General features: G+C 39.0%; 2 protein-coding genes across 2 annotated transcripts in view; one reads left to right on the forward strand and one right to left on the reverse strand.

Moving 5' to 3' along the window:
* Nucleotides 1-3: 3 nt before the first annotated feature.
* Nucleotides 4-12,727, reverse strand: ankrd28b (ankyrin repeat domain 28b). Its single transcript, XM_008323369.3, has 28 exons — nt 12,477-12,727; nt 10,008-10,091; nt 9,441-9,519; nt 8,018-8,088; nt 7,733-7,933; nt 6,903-6,990; nt 6,637-6,779; nt 5,998-6,210; nt 5,718-5,796; nt 5,507-5,621; nt 5,241-5,323; nt 5,052-5,115; nt 4,888-4,956; nt 4,654-4,794; nt 4,260-4,371; nt 4,152-4,178; nt 3,980-4,054; nt 3,690-3,891; nt 3,514-3,601; nt 3,306-3,423; nt 2,938-3,157; nt 2,723-2,810; nt 2,557-2,640; nt 2,313-2,458; nt 2,149-2,231; nt 1,975-2,057; nt 1,758-1,849; nt 4-1,456 (listed from the first exon to the last, which is right to left on the reverse strand). Exons 1-28 carry the CDS (start codon nt 12,501-12,503, stop codon nt 1,200-1,202), a joined length of 3,132 nt encoding a protein of 1,043 aa, XP_008321591.1. The 5' UTR covers nt 12,504-12,727; the 3' UTR covers nt 4-1,199.
* A 3,242-nt stretch (nt 12,728-15,969) lies between these two features.
* hdac9b (histone deacetylase 9b) overlaps nt 15,970-20,107 on the forward strand; it is a 37,141-nt gene continuing 33,003 nt past the window's right edge. Inside the window, exons 1-2 of the mRNA XM_017038175.2 lie at nt 15,970-16,332; nt 18,546-18,637. The gene's annotated coding sequence lies outside the window, so the exon portion shown is untranslated. The remainder of the gene's footprint in view (nt 16,333-18,545; nt 18,638-20,107) is intronic.

Genomic DNA, 20,107 nt, shown 5'->3' on the forward strand with positions numbered 1-20,107 from the left:
CACTATCAAGCAACGCAATTCTTTATTCCTCAGAAAATATACAGTCATCTCAGTAATCAAATAGTTCACTGGAGCCTTAAATTCACAGTTACATTTCCATATACAAGTTAAATTCCAAGGAAAAGCAAGGAAAATAATTTCAATTAAGCTAGCCATTTTCTTTTCTCTTTTTGATGAAGGATTTTTAACAGAAAGCGGATTTTGAAGGGTAGAGCTAGTGGTTTGATTTTTCAAAGCTCAAACCAAATCTGTCAACAAACACAATCAAAACTAAAGATCATCAAAGGCTGTCACATCATTGGTTTACAGTGTTTCTTACAAAGCTAAGCCTTAAAATTTGGATCAAAGCTTTTAACATTTTTTCATAACTAACCGAGAGTCTGCATCACTGTACTGCCACAGCTGCATTAGCAAAAATACCTTTTTGCTCAGTAACTGAAGGCACCAAATAAACACATAAAGAGGAACTGAAAGTACACAAATAATTTATTCTCGAAAGACTAAACCGTAATAGACAGGTCAATATACAAAGATAAGGATGATCAACTTAAATCTGTTGCACAAAAAACCTTTCCTTAATTTACTTCAGTGAGAAGAATCAGTTTTTCTCAAGGATAGAGTTTAAGACGTGAAAATGTGTATATTAAAATTTTGCACTCGAAAAATAAATGACTTTTGCTCTGTACAACTTACAGATTTGAAGTGATCTGACAAATGTAAATGTTTATAACTTTTTCCAAAAACAGCAACAAAAAAAATTTAAAACTTATTTGTCCCGCACCCCAAACAACCAGATTCAAAACATTCTTAACCTCATTTACAGTTAAAACAGAGTTAAAATGCTTCTGTGTCTTTTGGTCCCTATCAGTTTAGCTCGCTGAAGTGCTACCACTTCTCCTCAGCATGTTATTGCCATACAAAGTTTGCCGTCCGCACAAAAAGCATAGGTTTAAGCACTCAAGAACTCAGTGTCAGTAGAGCAATGGATACTGAGGTCCCGTATCGGCTGGAAGGACACCCGGCACTGGGTCAGGGTCAGGATGAGTCTGGGTCAGCCTGCTGCGCCTCCACACTTTTTTGCTCTCAACTCTGAGACTCGTAAGGCTCCTGTGTGTGCTCTCCTCGTCTTCTGCCCTCCCAAGCTGGCGGTGGGTGATTTCTAAGACACAGTGTGTGTTTTTATTTCTTCCTGCTGTCCATCAGTATGTCTCTGAATCAGAATCGTTCAGCTCTTCGTCCCTGTAGAAGCCTTCGTGGTGGCTGATGTTGTTGAAGCTGCAGTATGTAGTGTGCTCACCACGCAGCACCGGGGGGCTGGTGGTGTAGTGGTTAATGGCACTGAAAGGGAGGGAAGGTGCCGGGGTGCAGGGGGACACGGGCATCATGGTGGCCAGAATGAGGGCAAGGCAGTCAGCCACATCTTTGTTGGGAGCACAAGCCAAGGCTGGTGTGTAACCTGAAACAGTGACACCACATTTTAGTTGATTCCAAACCGCTGGGCTGTGGTACATTAGTATGCCGTGGTCCATTAGCACATAGCAATAAAAGACTATTTGTCATTTTTAAATTATATCAGTGTTGAGTTAAGTAAAAGTGGGTAAAAACACAAAAGTCGCTTCATAAAATAAGTTGTGGGACCAGCCAAACTATTACAATTTGAAAATATGGTAAAATTATTACAAAAAATGAACTAAAGGTGGCATGATATCATGAAATTGAAGTAAACCAACTTTTAAGACATTCTGCAGCAAATTTACCATTTTCATCCACTGCCAGTACACTGGCTCCCTTTGCCAGCAGCTCCTGCACCACCACAGTCAGCCCATTTCTTGCAGCCACATGAAGAGGCCTTGGGGAAAAAAAACAAAACAAGGAAGTCACAACTTTACATTCATGCCATAAACTTGTCAGTTATGTTCATTGTCATTTAAAACTCTTGCAGAAAAGTAAAAGCTCAGCACAAGTGGCACATACGTCTGTAAGGCAGCATTAGTGGCGTTAATGAGGTTTCTGTCTGTAATCTTTTCCAATATCAACAAGGCACTGGTTTCATGACCCTGTTGATATAAACAACAGCAATAGTTATGAACAATTTTTAAAATCACACTGCATAAATGAACTGCGTTTACTTGACAAGGTTATATGTACCTTACTGCAGGCCAAATGAAGTGCAGTGTTCTTCACAGCATCCTGTAGAGTTAGATCAGCTTTTGCACTGCTAACTAGCAGCTCTAAAAAAGTAGATCCAAATTAATTTGTATATTCAACTATACATTCAATAGTTTGGTGGTTTCAAAATGAGGCGGTCTTACCAACAGCATTGGTCTGGCCATTCTCCGCTGCCATCATTAGAGAGGTCTTCCCAGTGACGTCAACACTGTTGACCTGACTATTGTGGCTCAGCAGCAGCTGGAGACACTCCACCTGATCAGTGAAGGCTGCTGCATGAAGAGGTGTCCTGCACAAATCACCAAAATGTTGATTTTGTGATGACTTTTTCATACACTCTAAGTGCTGCAACTCTTGTCATATTAAGTTATAATATATAATATATACCTGTTTTTACTGTCTTTGGCATTGACAATAGCAGAGCCCAGAGTGTCGATCAACATCTCTGCTGCACTTTCATTGTCATGGATCCTAAGGAAGGGAAATAGAAAAAAGTTATTTCATTCATATACCTCACAAATGTGAATGGAAACAGACAAGTAAAGTTTCTTACACAGCACAGTGGAGGGGGCTGAAGGAGTTGCCCTCAGCCTTGTGAAAGATTTCTTGTTCTAACAAAGCCTCCACACATGTATCATGACCTGTGGCAATGAAAACGTAAAGTATTAAACCTATCAGCCATTATATTTTAATCATATTTCGGAGTACACAATTGTACGCAACACAAAAGTCATTTTTAATGTTTCTCCCAAAGCTTTATATCTGTACCGTTGTAGCAGGCCCAGTGGAGTGGGGTGTAGCCTTGGTTGTCTGTTAGTACCGGGAGCGTTTCCACAGACTGGGCAGCATGCAGTAGCCCTCCCAGTACGCCTGTGTGTCCACATGCTGCTGCCAGGTGGACTGGTGTTCGCCCTTTACAGTCACGGGTCAGAATGTTGGCTCGGTGCTGCAGTAAAGCTTCTACACATTCTGAATGACCGGTCACCGACTGAGAACACAGAAGGATTTATTAATGACTAACAACTCACTGAGTTGGAGCACCAGAGCTTTATGTTTGTGACCCGTACAGTACCATAATGGACATTTACACCGAGTATAAAGAAAGAGTTGATGTAACAATAGTGGTCTGTCCTTACTCCTCTATGCAGTGCCGTCCTCCCCCACTTGTCTTTGGCTTCTACATTAGCTCCTTTACTCAAGAGAGAATACACACAGTCAGTGTGTCCACTCAGGACAGACAGCATCAGGGGGGTTCTAAAATGCAGAATAAAAGTAACATTAACAACTTCTTCTAATCACATTATGTGGAGAAGAAAAAAGAAAATCAATGAAATCTTCACTTACTGTCCGTTTCCATCCTGAACATCTACTGCACTTAAAAGGTCAGCATTTCCAATCAGCAAACGCAAACACTCTGAGTGACCATTTGTAGCTGCACAGGAAGAGTAAGACAACGACAACTTCAGCATTTTCCTTCATACCGTTTTCAGGTCATTCGTAGCACGTTGATTTGAGGTTACCTGCTGCGTGGATTGGTGTTCGCTTTAGCGTGAAATCTTTGACTAGAATAGAGGCTCCTTGGTTGATCAGAACGTCCACACACTCCACATGACCCTTGAAGGCAGCCAGGTCTAATGGGGTGCGGCCTTGACTGTTTCTCACATCAAGATCCAACAGAGACTGAACCAGAACCTCCATCGCTTGGTGGTGACCGTGGTACGCCTAAAAGATCATTTTATTAAACGAGCCCAATTTTTCATAAAACAGATATGTAAACAATATACATTTAAAGATTATACAAACTACTCACAGCAAGGTGCAGCGGGCTGACAGGAGGTCTGACGTCAGCATCATTTAGGATGTCTGTCCCTGAGGTTTCCATGAGCTGAAAAAAAAGTTGTTTTTTTACATTAACATTTATATATGATAAGTGGTCTACTTAACCAGTTATAAAGGAGGGGGGGGCTAAAAGTTCTACTCACCACATCTAGAGGCGTTTCACTTGCAATCTGTCAAACAGTGGGTCAAGCATCAGTAAATAAACAAAGACTGAAGCATTAATTGTAAAATCTGGTTTATAAAGTTCCTACCAGTTCCAAACATAGGCGATGTCCATATGCTGAGGCGTAGTGCACAGCGTTGTAGCCTTGATTGTCACGGATCCCTGGATTTGCATCATTTCGTAGTAAATATTCCAGGCACCTGCGCAGACGACAAATAATCTGTTATCAAAGAACACGCCTAAGGGACCATGTGTAGAATTTTTGAAAGCATAATCTTAAGATTTTAGTTATAGAAAACTGGTCTACATTAAAGAAAATCCCCACAAAAAAAAAATCAACAAAGAACTACAGGCTGATGGAGTGAATGCTGATGATGAAAGAAGAACTTTCTTTCCACAGTTATTTCATGAAAAATATTACTTAAATTGTTTGGTCCTTTTATGGTAAAAATGTGGTTTACGAAGATGAAATGGTTACTAACTTTCCGTCTGTGTCGGAGGCAGCAGCATAGTGTAGTGGAGTGCAGCCGCGTTCGTCCAAGTCATTGACGCTGGCCCCGGAGCCCACCAAAGCAAACAGGCACTGGTGGTTACAGTTGGCGGCAGCATAGTGCAGAGGGGTCCTGGAAAAACAAACAAGGCTCAGCACATTGTTCAAATGTGATTGAAAAAATGGACAAAGTCTCCATCCAACCACTCCAGAAAATGTAACAAACCTGCCAAAACTGTCCTTTCTGTTGAAGTCTGCACCCGTGTTGAGAAGAAGATTGAGACATTCCAGGTTTCTATCAGGGATAGGGACATTTTTTACAATGAGGAAGTAAAGACGAAAGTATTGTTTTAGTTTTTTTACGGGATTTTCTTCGTTCTCTGTGCTCACCCTCCAGCAGCTGCAGCATGTAAACAGGTCCTTCCAAAGTCATCAGGAGTGTCAATATCAAAGCCTGCATTGAACACCAAATCAAACAGATTTAGGAATGTTTGAGTGGAAGAAATTAAAAAGATTGCCAGAATCTTCAATTGTGGAACAAATGATTGTGTGGGCACTGAAACAGTGGTGAAGGTTCACCTGATGAGAGGAGTTTTCGGCAGCAGTCAGAGAATCCACTGAGAGCAGCCAAATGCAGTGGAAACATACCGTGTATGCCTCGTCTGAAAAACACAGCATCACTGTGATTCAGCATGGTTTACACAGACACTGGGGCAGAATCACTGTAATTATTATAGTCCTCATGTATCAGTTACATAACAATCAATTCACGTGGGTTCAGAAAACCTTCAAATGCAGCTCTATTACACTGTCGGTCGAACAGTTGCAGATTCAGGCTCACTTACTTCGCTGTGTCAGCTCTGTTGGTGATTAGCGTGTTGATGAGGAGCTCGTGTCCATATCGGGCCGCAATGTGCAGCGGTGTGTTGCCGTTTTTGTCTTCACAGTCAATCTCAGCACCTTCAGAAGAAAACAAACCGAGGACTTAGCAGAACTTTACATACAGAAGCAAACTGTAGTCATATCTATTCGCCATAAGGTATATAGAGAACTCACCATTTTCAATTATTGCCTGAGAACGACAAAACCTCCCGTGGATGGCCGTCATGTGGAGAGGAGTCTTACCATCTTTACTCTAGAGTCAAAGAAAACATGTTAGAATTCTCCATCAGAACACATTTCTGCTGACACATTTATACATACTTATTGACAGCCCTTATTGTAACAGTTATTTATCTGTAGATTGGTAACTAATTAATAAGATTATCAGATATCGTAAAGCCAATCTTCTACTGTATAAACAGAAACCACTGAGAGGATCCCGGTTCTTCCTCACCTTAATGTTGACGTCAGCTCCGTTGCAAACCAGCAGTTCAAGACAGAGCGCACCTTGACGAGAGGCGGCTGTGAAATGAAGAGGTGCAAAGCCCTTCTCATTCACCTGGTTGACATTTGCTCCACACTCGATGAGCTCGTTAACCACCACGTCCTGTCCATTGTAGCAGGCCACGTGGAGGGGTGTGTTCCCGTATGCATTAGGCTCATTAATCTAAAGACAGATATTAGAAACAATCTTAATGTACTGAACTTAAACAGGTGTCGCCACCTATTGTGAGAATCATTTATCTATGCTTAGTGGGTTATGTACGGCATAGTTCAATTAAGCTAATGACGTAATGACACATGAGCTACTGTATGGAACCTAGTGTGTGTGTGTGGTTTCATACAGGGATTTATCGAGTCAAAGGACAGAGCTCAATATTATCAGGAAGGAATACTACCTTACCATAGGCGGACATATATACTGTATGACACATACTATATACTTTAGTGAACAGAACGATTCACCTTCGGGCTGCTACAGTGGTAAATTGTGGTAAAAACTGTCGATTAAATAAGTCAGTTCAGCCGTAATCTAAACATGACTTATGTGCATGAGAAACTGACTGCCTGCAGCATAAAGCCATCAACTCACATCCACCCCCAGGTCCAGGAGGTATTTGACAACACTAATCATTCCACTGGAGGCTGCAGCGTGTAGGGGTGTGTAGGATTTCTTATCTTTGCAGGCCACCTCGGCTCCATGTGAGGCCAGCAGCTTCACCACTTCTATGTGTCCTGAAGACAAGTGGTAAATTAGATTTGTCAATGTGATATCACTATTATAAAACATATAATGAACAAACACAAACCACTTTTTTCTATATAATAATAATTCAAAAAAAGTGACTTATTGATTACCCATGTAGGCTGCCCAGTGGATCGCACGGCGGTCCTTCTTGTCAAAGGCATTTATGTTTGCACCTCTGGAGAGCAAGAGTCTCACCATCTAAGGCAGAGAACAGAACAGAACAGAACAGACAGGTTAGATATGTCAACATGAACTCTACTTCTTCCTCTCCAAATTCTTCCTTTTTCTACTTTTTTCGATGAGATTGTTCATTTTTTAGTATTGCAGTGCTTTGAAAAAAGCTCAGTGGTCTTTTGAAGCAGTTGATGTGGAAGTGTCATTGTTGGGGCTTTTAGAATAAAATCCAACCAGACATTTTCATGACATCAACAACACATGGATCTACTTTTGAGTAACTGAGCCTTTGTTTCTTTGTTGGTACGTGGTACTATGCCCACTGTGTTTACACAATATTTAGGCAAGCACTTCCTCTTAGTATCAGCCAAGTGGCACACCCAAGCCAAGCTCATTTGACAATGAGACAGTGTCCACATAGGCCATCTCACTATAGAGACAGAAAAGTGATTGTTGATTGAACAGGACTAAGATAATCACATTCTAAAGACTCCCAACAATGAGATGAATTCCAGTTCAATAACTGTTTATTCCAAACACCGACAACAACTGGATCAATAATCAGAAATATAAGTCGGATTTCAGACTTATACTTATGATTATTGATCCAGTTTTTGTTGGTGTACATGAGGCAACAGACAAGGGAGAAAATGAGGAAAATTAGGAAAAACAGACAAGGGAGAAAATGAGGAAAATTGTGTGAAGAAAGAGTTTATATTATGGCTGTCAAAATGTCAAAAACATATTAGCAGAGTGATTATTTTACCTCCACATGACCACTGAACGCAGCATGGTGCAGCGCAGTACGACCCGCTCTATCGGATACATTCACATTGCTGAGCTGGGGGACCAGGGCTTCGGCACAGCGCACAGCCTTGTTGGCTGCAGCGATGTGCAGTGGCGTCTGCCAGTTCTTATCGCGGGCGTTTACATCTGCAGAGTGTTTCAGCAAAACCTGGACAGCTTCCTACAAACGGTCACCACATTAAGGTGTAAATACCTTTGAAGTTAAATGTGGATGTGTTGGAGGATAAGAGGAGCAGTCACATACCTCACTGCAGGAGGCCACAGCCCGATGCAGAGGTGTAAGCCACTTGTTATCTTTGGCATTTACTCTGCCACCTACAAGTTAGAGAACACTGGCTGTTAGATTGCATCGGGTCGTACAGTTACGTCATCTCTTGTGTAACATTTCAATGGAGCCTTTTGGTATTATATGATCACTGATCAAAACGGACATCAGGACATTAGGACTACTAACAAATGCATAAAATACTTATTGAAACATGGCTTATCGTTCGACAAACCTTTACAGGAATTTGCATGGGAGTGACACACAGTTATGGGTTGCACCAGATCATTAATGTAAATATTTAATTAGTCAGTAACATGGCAGAAATCCAATGCATTTCCAGTATGCAGATCAGTTAATGTTCACACTGCAGGCACAGTTGTCCATATCCAATTTTTTACCCTTACGTGACATGTTTTATTTAATGACAGTGTGAACAGCACAAATTTGACTGATTCAAATCCGACTCAGGGAAGTTTCATATTCAAGGAAACAATCCCAATTTGCCAAATTGCAAAATTTTCTAAATATGTATTACATCAATTAAACACTAAAATAAAATCATCTGTATTACATCAATTAAACACTAAAATAAAAGCCTGATTTTCACAGTAATAAGGCACATCTACGTGTATATGTATATTGCACCTTTGAATGGTTAGAAAAGTCTAGACTACGGTTCATATGGGGAAACAACACCACTGTGAACCACAAACATTTACGCCTGAAGCGCTCATTGTTGTTGGGAGGATCTGCTGATCTGCTGGTATTTTCAAAAAGCTTCAGGGTTTACAGGGAAGTGTTTAAAAGAGACAAAACGTCCCTTGAGTAGAAGGTTTTTTGGGGGTGGGAATTGATTCATAAGACAGTGAGTTCACTGTTCTTATACAGCCTCCAGAAAAACCGGATATTAATGCAATGGAGCACCTTTAGAGGGCTTTGGTGGAAAAAGGGAATTTGTATTGTGGGGATGTGCCTTCAAAAAGTAAAATAAAGCAGTATAGAGCAGCTACTGTATATAGTGCATTATCTGTCACCTTGTTCATACCTATATCCAATGTAGTTCAAATGTCAATGTTATTCTACATTCATAAACAAATGAGAATAAAATATATATATAAAAAAGTAATTATATAATTTAATATAAAAAGTAATGATCGTGTCACTTGAAGTAAGCAGGAAGTATAATAACCTAATGTGGCCTGTGTCTTTTTTAACTCATGTGTATCCTGGTAAATCTAACCATCTTTTATTAACTCATAACGCAAGTGCCTGAAATAGACAGGCTGCAACAGCAGAGGTGAGGGAATAGTGTGTGAACTGGGATGACCTGCCCCCCCGCAACAATCTGAGTGCGGAACACTGAACACATTTCCTTAAGTCACTCTTAACAAAAACATACCTGAAAGAATCAGCAGTTCTATTATTTCTGCGTCACCAAGGTAGGCAGCAGCATGTAATGTCGTTCGCTTCTCATTGTCCTGAAGAGAGTGTTGAGAAAAACGATCCCGTTGTTAAAAGAGGAAAGAAAACAACTGCTGCTCATAACTTGACATTATGTCCGTTTTCTACTTGGCATCAACATTTATTGACCTGGAACACAGGCATCGGCTTGTTCATCCTAACTTAACAATTACAAATCATTAGGTGCTGTCAAAAACAACATCTCCATTCACAGAAAAACTAAATTAGGTGACAAGAAAAGCCTTCAGGTGAAACTTTTGCAAGTACAAACCAGTAAGATTTTGAAACAAACAACACCCAAAGCAGTCATCATGAGGAATGCAATACACTAAAAACCCCCCAGTGTAAAAACCCAACAACATAAGCTTTTGTACTGTTCATCAGTACAGCTTTGTGAAGACTGGGAAATGAAGACACACACCATGCATTTTATACTTAGTGCTCTCACAATCTCACAACAACAGGAGGAAATGAATGAGGATTAGTCAGACACTGTTTGAATTACCTGTGCATTCACATCCTCCTTTTTGAATATGAGTGAGCGTACTTCATCTGGGTCCACATTGAAGATAGCTTTCAGCAGAGGAGGCTGTAAAAGTAAGAAAAAAACAAAGAATAAAACATTTGGATTTATCCAAAATGTTGCATCAAATCTCATATATAGGGATACTTTTTAAAATAGAAAAATATATCAAGTCCACACATCGATGGATAATGAGCACAGAATGCCAGGATCGATCGTGACAAGCTGGGCAGGCACTTTCTAATTCTGTTTCGCTAGAGGCGAGAAAACCTATCCACACTGTTACAAAGAACATGAATACTTTCATCCACAGATGAAACACAATCCGACAACACACCCCTAAAAAAACATCAGGAGGAAAACCTTTAACAGAGACTGACAAAGAGAACTGAACAACTATAAACTGGTGGTGGCGAAATCTGACTCTCCAGATCAGGCTTCTTGGAAGAACCTTATCAAAGACAGCAGTATTGAGGAACTCTATATTACCAGTGTAGAATTCACCATATCTCACAAAAACGATTTTGAGCACAAAATGAAACCAACACTGGGCGTAAAGTATGAATCTGAATATCGTCCATAGAAAAGTCAGGTCATACTGTATATTTTCTAATAAAACAGCACTTCATCATCCTTTTGTGAAGCTAGTTCCTCAGTTTATTAATTCCAATTGCTGTTCAAATATATTTATATGTATATTTATACATATTATTAAAAAAAAGTAGATGCAACTTATACTGTATGATGCATTTGGAAACATCAACCAAACCCTTGACTTACACACTGTGTGGCTTTATTTTCATGAAATACTGTTTTACACCAACACAGAACTATTATAGCCTCAATATAGCATCACAACAATGCATGTCTGTGCCCCTTTATCTGACTACCAGAATGACCAGAGCAGAAGATTCTTCCAGAGACCCATACTAATTCTGATACTTAAATTTACTGTAACATGAACATGAAACTGTTTGGTTTTCAGGGAGCTGCTGTGCCAGCACATTCAACTTCATCAATTATAAACCTCAGGTGCTTTTGCTCCATACAGGAAGGAGGTAATATATGAAATCTAGCAAAGTAGTTCTGAGTAGCTGGAGCACTCGGTAGCTGCAAATTTGCTGCATAAAGAACTAGAGTATATAATATATGCCATATATAATAATGTGACATAATATAATGTGGGGACAAAATAATAAAAGGATGAAATAAGTACTATCCTTTATTTACCCCACCCCCAGGCCGCTGCTAACTCACAATCCTATTTACAGTTTAAAATACCTCATGTGCTAAAATAACTCTTTAAGCCACTTACTTTTTAAACTATAATCACACAGGAATGGCTATGTTCAGATACAACCAAAGTGCTAAGCTTCTTCCTCAAGACATTTCTTTGTCTGAAACTGAATGATATACATGTCTGTGTATTTTCTGAGCTTTCTTTTGATGCACAACTGTGCACCTCCTTCCCTTATACAAGCCAGTCTAGTTAATACCATCACCATGGAGACTGCTCTTTGGCAACTTGACTGCCTCAGTGGAGCTCAGGAACACAGGATCATTCAAGCACACACACAATCAAATACACATCAACGTACATGAGATACAAGATAGTGGGGCAGGCACAAACTACCATGCCTTGATGACAACAGAATACTATTCTTGTTTTCACAAGTAGGTGGCAAGTGGTTATTTTGATAAGAGACGTTGTGTCTAACGCTGTCACACTTCATTTAACACCTTATATATTTATAACCTTTACACAGCAATCTAACAGTGACTATTTTATTTCTAAAGAAAAATAGATACCATGTTGCACCCACAATGCAGTATCCACAAGAAAAGATTGTTAATATGATCGCTGAGTTGACAAGGGATCAAACACTGCATGCCTGACATTACATGACAATAAGCTTCCTATAAATATACAGTTATAGTTGTCACAGCAACATCATAACCAACGGATCGCATTGGTTGTTGCCATAGACTCTTTGTGGATATTACATGCTGTATACTATGATTAAAACTGTGGATCGCTTAAATGCGTCAGTTAAGCTAGGTCTTTTGATCAGATTTGTATACATTTGTTTTAAAGCTCTAGCTCAAATGTACAATAGCTTGTTATAACTTGATAACCGCTGAAGCATGTGTTTCGGTGTAAATGTGATGCTTCTGATCATTGTACACAATCCAGTTCAACACATTTCTGACAGAGCACTGTAACTAAATCGCCTCCCAAGAGACTGTTTAAAGTATATACACAACCCTACATAGTTCCCAGGTAAACGCTTTAGGAAACGCTTCAGTTCCGGTGATAGCAAGAGAGAGAGAGGGAGACAGAGTCGAATTACATTCCGCTGCCGAGTGTTAAAATCGAGGCAGCTAGCTTTCGTTAGCCAGCAGCCAGCATTAGTTCAAACAAGTCCGGTTTTGACTACAACAAACACTTACCTGGTCTCGAATTTTGAGAACCACCATATTTCTGAGATTTTAATTACTTTCATTCAGATGCATACAGGGGTTTTATTCGCTTTCTTCCCAAAAGAAGTGTAGTTTGACCTCGGCAGCTCTGCTGCTGGCGGCCTAGCACAGAGCTAACTTAGCACTTCTGCTAGCCGAATAACCTATGGCATGAAAGCGAAAGAGTAGCGGAAACTCCATAACATTGCCGCCACCATATTTCATCCTCCAAAGAGACATGTTTTCATTGGGCAAACGCACTCAACCTACCAGAAAGAGACGTTTTCATTGGTCGTTGCTAACATCGCTCTGTGACAGACGCACTCATGGACCTTATGGAAACATTACGTCTACGGTTCGTTGTTAAAGTGTGCATTCTACTATAAAAAAAACCAAATAATGTCTAAATAATTTTGTTGCACTTCACAGATTTGAAAACGGCAACCCAAGCTCCTTTGTTAAATATTTTTCAATATTGTGCCTTTTTTAATTTACGCATTTGAAATGTAACCTTGCAAACATCAACGCTGGGTGATTGGATTGCGAACTGTTTACTTTGTGTAAACAGCTATAAAATTATAGAAATATTTAAGAAATAAATCGACAACTATTTTACTATTTTGCGCGTCTTCTATATATAGAAATATTTAAGAAATAAATCGACTACTATTTTTCGCGTCTTCTATAAAAAAAGTAAATCTACTTCTTTTTGACGCGATGCATGTGGAAATAACCTGTCCGAAATATAAAAAAGACTGATCTATTGCAATTGATAAAAATATGATTTTAAAGCATGCCTTAGAGAAACTCATCAAACATCAACGTGCAGCGTAACACGGACCTCTTGCGGTTGAATATTTAACTACAAGCAGGCTTTGGAAAACGTTGAATTTATTTTGTATTATTAGGTTTGACCGTTGTCAAGCCCATGTGCATTCAAATGTGTCTCGGTGTGACTTTTACCCTAAATTTCCTAACATACCAAGCCTTTGTAAATCATCTTGATTTGTGCTCTCTCAGTGTTTGCACTAAATAAAAACATTTCATGGGAACAACAAATGGAGTGAAAACTTCACAAAAAAATCAAATCACATTTTTAATGTATCCATAAATGATGATGCTAGCAAGTAATAAGAAATATTGTGACTTAGTTTAACTTCATATATTACATGTATTGTTGTATAACATGACATTATTTGCATTTTGTCAGAATTTCCCAATTTGCAGCATATTCATCATATAACTTTATGCCATTGTAATCTACCAGAGTAGTAGATTTGTTATTTGCAAAAGTAAAATGGGAGTAAGCAAAATGAAAGGTCTGTGTGCAGGAATGTAATTCATATTCACCACCAGGAAACTTTCCAGAGCAGAGTCAAATTTCAAGGCATAGGAAAACAAAGAAAGAGGAGAGGGAAATGTTCGTCAAAGCTATGCTTACAATTTTGGATGTACCCAGGTTGCATTGCCTTTACTGGGGGTAATCCTTCTTGATCTGTCCTTGAGCCCCCTAAAGGCCATAGTAACTCAAGCAGAAATTCTTTCTCACTGGGGAGGCTTTCGTAGAGAAGAGAAGTTCCCACAAATTAACAGAACAAGCTGTGTACAAAGAAGTATAATGAAGGAAACAGATGCCTACACACATACCTCCTCAATCTCCACCCCTCTTAAAATCTGGACCTCTGACCCTGTGTTTAGACTCTATGTGTTTATAGGCACTACTTAACTTTTGATGGTGTAGTCTGCGTGGAAGGAAGCGTACAATGGTAATAAAAATTAAAAAGAATAAAAAGAAATATGATTTTAGAAGAATAACAAATGTTTTTGGTCCCATCTTTTCATTGTTGTTTCCTTTTGAACTAGATGTGATTAAAATAGTTGTCAACTTGGAAACTCCCTCTCCGTATACTGATCTTGTACTGCCATTTTCTTCTTTTTGTATTTGTTTGTTGTCTTTTTCATAATAGTATTTACAACATTTTTACCATGCTTAGAGTTAGGTGTCGTCAGTGAAGGCTGCAGACCGTGGTAGGAGTGAATGAGAGGGAACGAACGGTACCAAAATATACAGAGTTTTTAACAGTCCAACCACAAACAATACTGTAGGCTTATAGCCAGATATTTGCAGGAAATATCTGTAAACACTGCAAAACCAGTGACACTCGTACTATAGCTGTTGCTGAAAAGACACATGGTCCAGGTATCTAGGTACCAGCTATGGGGTCCTACGTGGACAACAGTCATGCACAGTGATAGGCATGCAGGATTAAGCCCCAGATACGCTGATGTTTGGCTGTGCCCCTGTTTGACCAGCCGTCAGGATGAGCGATAGCAAACAGCTGGACATTCAGGGGCCTGGGGTGAAAGTGGTGTACCCATTGAGCATGTCCCAGCTGCTGTAGGACAGTGACAAGTTGAGAAGACAGAGAATTTAATTTCACTATTTCCCATCATTGCTCCAGGAGTAATCATGCAGAGCCAGAGGCCACAAAATCAACAGATAAATCAGGATACATCATCTTAAAATCCAATACTAGTGCAGGTATAAGTGGGTATAAAGATAACAAGAGGAATTATCGTATGTCTGTATCTAAACATCAGTTCACAAAGTGACATACGATGAGCAAAATGATGTGAGAAACAGGTGAACAGAAACAAAAGAGGTGCTATGTTTCTCCTCTAAGAGGGGAGACATTTGTCCAGGGAGCCAAACAGTAAACGAAGAAGAGATACCAAAGAATGCTTTGAAGTGACAAATAAAAATGTGAGACCCTGGATGGCGGGAGATTTATGACGATGACAAATCTGCATATAATCTCTGCTAATCACACAGTCAGTTGAGCCCAGCTTCTGTTTGGGATAAAGGCTCTTCTGTCATTTTTTTTCAACTAAAGTTCCCACCAGTGGGAGTGTGAGGATGTTGTCCATACACGTACATCATGCTCATGTTGGGTGTTGAGAGCTTTTACAGCTTCATTATTTTAAAACTTCCAACTCTCTTCTATTTGGAACCTTAAAGCATCATAAAGATTCCTTGAGGAATTAATTATAAATATTTTCAGTTATTGTTAAAGCACCATTTATTTGGTTTAAATGGTATCAAGGATAATGGCCGTAAACGAACAGTAGATGGCACTACTTCCATTTCACTTTGGTTCTGTTGGCCACAGGTGCCATTCTAACTGAAACGGTGTCATAGCGTTCGTAAGACTTGTCTAACCGCGCGCGCGCACACGCACGCGCACACAATAAATAATAGATAGAGAGAGAGCGTACTACTTTTATTAATACTTAATGTTTTTTTTACTCATTATTATTGTGACTTTTTGTGCTTACCAATTATTTTATAATAATCCGATTATCTAACAAATAATCGCATTACCTGATAAGTGTACGCACTACATATCTACTCAAGGGTTATGCAGTTCACCTGTTGGCCGCTTAATTACAGCATGGCTGGGCCAGGAGTAGTTTAAAATGACCCTGTCTGGCCCCTCTGTTTTATAAACATCGGAACAACTTGCAAGCGTGTCTCATATGAGCTGTGGGAGGCAGTAACGTAACGTGGACGTCATCACCACCAGGAGAGTTATTTTGAGATTTTTAGCCGAAAAAGTGATGAATATTGAGGAACTATAGTCCACCTGCTGCGGAGGACAGACGTTGGCCGCAGTTGACCTCGTCTGCAGTCTATCACACGGATTATCCGGGGACAATTGGTTCAGGCAGGTTGTCAGTGACATGGCTCAGACTTTCGCTCAAAACAGATTTATTTATGGCTCAGTTAGGGTCCAGCTGCATCTCACCTGGCAACACAGACGTCAAACCCCTGCAGCTCCATCCTCAGGTAGATGTTATTCACCACGGACGGAAGTTTTTAATAAAGTTTATTTAGTTTAAAGTGAATGACAAACCATACTATGTAAAACTATAGCTAAGGAAACATGTTAAACCATTAAATAGGAAACCGTTAATCAAAACATAGTTCACTACTGTGTTGAAGGTTAACGAAAAGATGGTTGAAATTACGTCTATGGAGACATTAAAGTCAGTAATGTTAGTTATTAAATTTAAACTCAGGTATGCTAAATGGTGAAGTATATATCTGGTCAAAAATGTTTTCCGTATTCTTGTTTTATAAGTGTATAATTAGTTTATAATGATCTAATCAAGAGTGTTAGAAGACATTTACCCCAATAAATACTTGTTTACAGCTAAACAAAAACTCATGACTTTGATTTGTATTTAAAAATAACTGTTAAATAACAAACCGAAGAGATTTTCTGCAGCATGATTTACTCTGCTGTGCTCCTAAAACCTAGATAATTCCTGTAGATGCTTCACATCACAATATTTGATGCAGATTAACCTATTTTCAGATCATTTCATTCACATTCTGCACTGTAGAGCAGTCCAGCATCTAATTATGCATACTTTACCTTTATTTAACATCATTACTGCATTGTATTGTATCTTCTCAGTTTTCAAGTGAAGTTTTCGGTACTGTACACACCACTGCTTCCTGTGTCAGTCACACATTTGGTTTTGCCCATTCATATCTTTAGGTTTATTTTCTGTTTGCTTTACAAAAAAGCAAAACAAAAATAGGAATTGCTTTATGTACATGAAGAATTAACAGCCCGGAAAAAAGCATTTAAGCACGGACTAAACAGTACACATTTGTAATATTTTTTTCTTAATATTGCATTTGTAACTGGGACAGTAATATTGGTAGACAAATTGGCACAGGTCAAGAACTAATTGTTATTGTTGCTTTGGAATTTCAGAGATATTTTGCCCAAACATCTTTTTCCACAGTCTTATTCCAGACCCTGGATTTCTTGAGCTACTAAATCTGACACAGAAACATGTTGAGTTGTTTTTCTAAGAACAACAGACCCTTCAAACGTCCACATGACATTTTCACTGAGACAGCGACACAAGAAAAACATGTCTCAAACTTGACATGAAAGCCACTCTCATCCATTCCCACTGACCCTCAGACTGTTTTTCCATTTCTGAATATTTATCATATTTTTATATTAGACTTGTTCTTGGCAGGTTAGTGCTCACAGATGTCTGCACTGCTCAGATGGCTTGAGGGGGCAGGTACCATCTGAGCTGTGTCATGGAGAGAAAGTCATTTTAACAGCATCGTACACTTGGTCTCACGCATTATTACATAGTACCAGTCAAAGTGTTAATGAGACAAACTGTCTTTGATACAACAAGGCATCTGTGAATTATTCACTGCCAAAGATACGTTCGCATGTACATATAAAAGATTTATTATAGTGACATGGTGCGTGCTTTTTATCTGTCGTTGTAAAACTGTCTTTTGGTTATGGTATTTATTTAAAATGTTTTTAAGAGTAATGACACAAGCAAAGACCTAAAGAGTTAAAGTTTGGTGTGTGATTAAAGTGTGCAGGTTACGAAAAACGTCAATGCCCCTTTACACAACTGCAGTGATGAAAGTAATGAATTACGCTTTGTCAGTTAGGATTTACTTCCTGTTTTTGTGTGGCCTCCTTAACTGACTGTGACAGTGTGACAGCTGCCTTCATGTCCTGAAGCAGACAATGCAGCTCGACTGGAGAAGGGTCTTTTTTTAATAATTGTGTGTTCTACATAGCATAAAAAATTGTATGTTTTACAGTAGCAGGACATTATTCACTCAGGGACTGCAAAAAAAATAAACATCAATAAAAACCTCAATTTTCAGAATTACAAATATTCTATATATAAATATTTTGTTTATTGCCTTTTTAAAATGCCTTTGCAGATAATACATATTCTACCAAACATTACACATGATTACAAAAAAAATAAAGTATAGATGAGTTTTGGAGAGAACTCTCCAAGAATCATATAACTATGACTCCTCATAAATAGAGTATTTGTGTCACATGCAGGTCTGGACTGTCCAGTTCTGTAACTCCTGAAGGTTTGACACTACGACTGCAATAATAATTGGGCCATTGATAATGTGACACTGGGCTGCATGAAAGAATGAAGTTGTTCACAGTTGTATGTATTGTGTTTTCTTTTGTCTTCCAGTTAACTTTTTTTTCCTCGAAAAGTTGCCACTTTCTCTCAGCCTCACTCCCACCGGGGTCTGCAGTTAATCCTCCCACTGATTCTACATTATGGTAAGTTGATATTTGTGGGTAATTATTACACTACTGATTATTATAATCACTGTTAAATTTTATGTTATGTACTTGTTACACTGCATGGTTTATTTGTAAAACTATAACTTCAACCGCTGCTCTATATTCCATATTTAATATTGTGTATAAGTCCATATTCTGTTCTTTTAAATTCTGCCTCCTATAACCTCCTGTAGTCCTAACCAAGAGATGATTTGTGAGATTTTCAATGAAGCACCATACTTAAAAAAGCATTTTATAATTAGTTTAAAGGATTCACTGTCATTTGGCACAGTGTGTCCTTTAGCTGTTTTTCACACTAGTTGATAAGCTGTCAGTCTGTCCATCATCCCACTGGCAAAATGTCACATGAATATTAATTATATAATTTCACATGGGGTTACAGATACAGAATCAGCCAGAAAACACATATTAATGTACACCGAGACGTGTGAAATGTTTTCTTGCTTCTCAACTTCACGTTGGCCATTCTTGTTGACACCCTTAAACTATTTTTTGTGTGGTCCAAGGATCTATTATTGGCTCCGGCTCTAAGTGTTTTCTGTTCCATAGCAAGATGAATTCCCAACATGGCATTAGGTAACCAGGCAACAGTGTACACTCCAGTGCTTAGGTATAATTTTCTTTGTACAGTTACAATATTAAATAGTTAGAGACTGCATGGCAGTCTGCCAAAATTCACCACTTTTAGCAGGAGCCGTAGAGCGTGATGTATGTCAGGCGGCACAGAGGCTAGCAGGCTATATTTAGCTGCAATGTTCCCCTCAAACAGACGAGTTCTAGCTCCGGACTTGACATTTCTCTCTGGCTGGAAAAAAAATTTGGGTTTAGGTCAGCGTTGCTCAGAGGAAGTTACTGGTCTGTACTCTGCGGTGGCTCCATTGTTGGGTTATGTGACAGGAAGCTGAAATGACAGGATGAAAAGCATGCATTTAAATGCAGCTCAAACACAAGATGTCAAATTAGAATCGCTGCACCAACCTGACGCTGCTTATAACTGCAGGGAGCACAGTAACAGGTGCAGGTGCAAGTCATCAAAGAGCAAAGAAAGCATCTCATGTTCACGTACTCAAGCTGAAATGAATGGAATTGTTATTTTTATCAACACTCACCTCAAGTGCAGTTTTTATATATGTATATATGCGCATAAATATCAAGAGTAGACGGAAAATTGAACTTCTTTGACAGTAGATCTCTTATTATTCACTCCTCTGAAACAGGTTTCAGGCCATTTTGTTCATGTTGAAGGACATTTTTTTTGTTTTTGCATTTTGTTATGAAATGTCCTGAACTCCGTTTATCTCGCAGCCAGAAATAGCAACATCTTTGAACTTGCTTTTGTAGATAGAGAGCAATGTCCACAGGCAGAGACTATTTCAGTAAGGTTATCTGTTTCATCAGGGCCTGTTTTTCCTTTATTTTGTTCCAGTCCATGTATTTTATAAATAC

This window comes from Cynoglossus semilaevis, chromosome 13 (genome assembly GCF_000523025.1).
Source record: "Cynoglossus semilaevis isolate Cse_v1.0 chromosome 13, Cse_v1.0, whole genome shotgun sequence".
NCBI lineage: Eukaryota > Metazoa > Chordata > Actinopteri > Pleuronectiformes > Cynoglossidae > Cynoglossus > Cynoglossus semilaevis.

What these genes read in the sequence shown, in the direction of transcription:
- ankrd28b (XM_008323369.3), bottom strand. Translation starts at nt 12,503, where the DNA reads ATGGTGGTTCTCAAAATTCGAGACCAG. An exon ending in AGGAGGATGTGAATGCACAG is followed by an intron (nt 9,520 to 10,007) that starts GTAATTCAAACA and finishes CACTCTCTTCAG; the next exon opens with GACAATGAGAAGCGAACGAC. An exon ending in TGGCCAGACCAATGCTGTTG is followed by an intron (nt 2,232 to 2,312) that starts GTAAGACCGCCT and finishes CTACTTTTTTAG; the next exon opens with AGCTGCTAGTTAGCAGTGCA.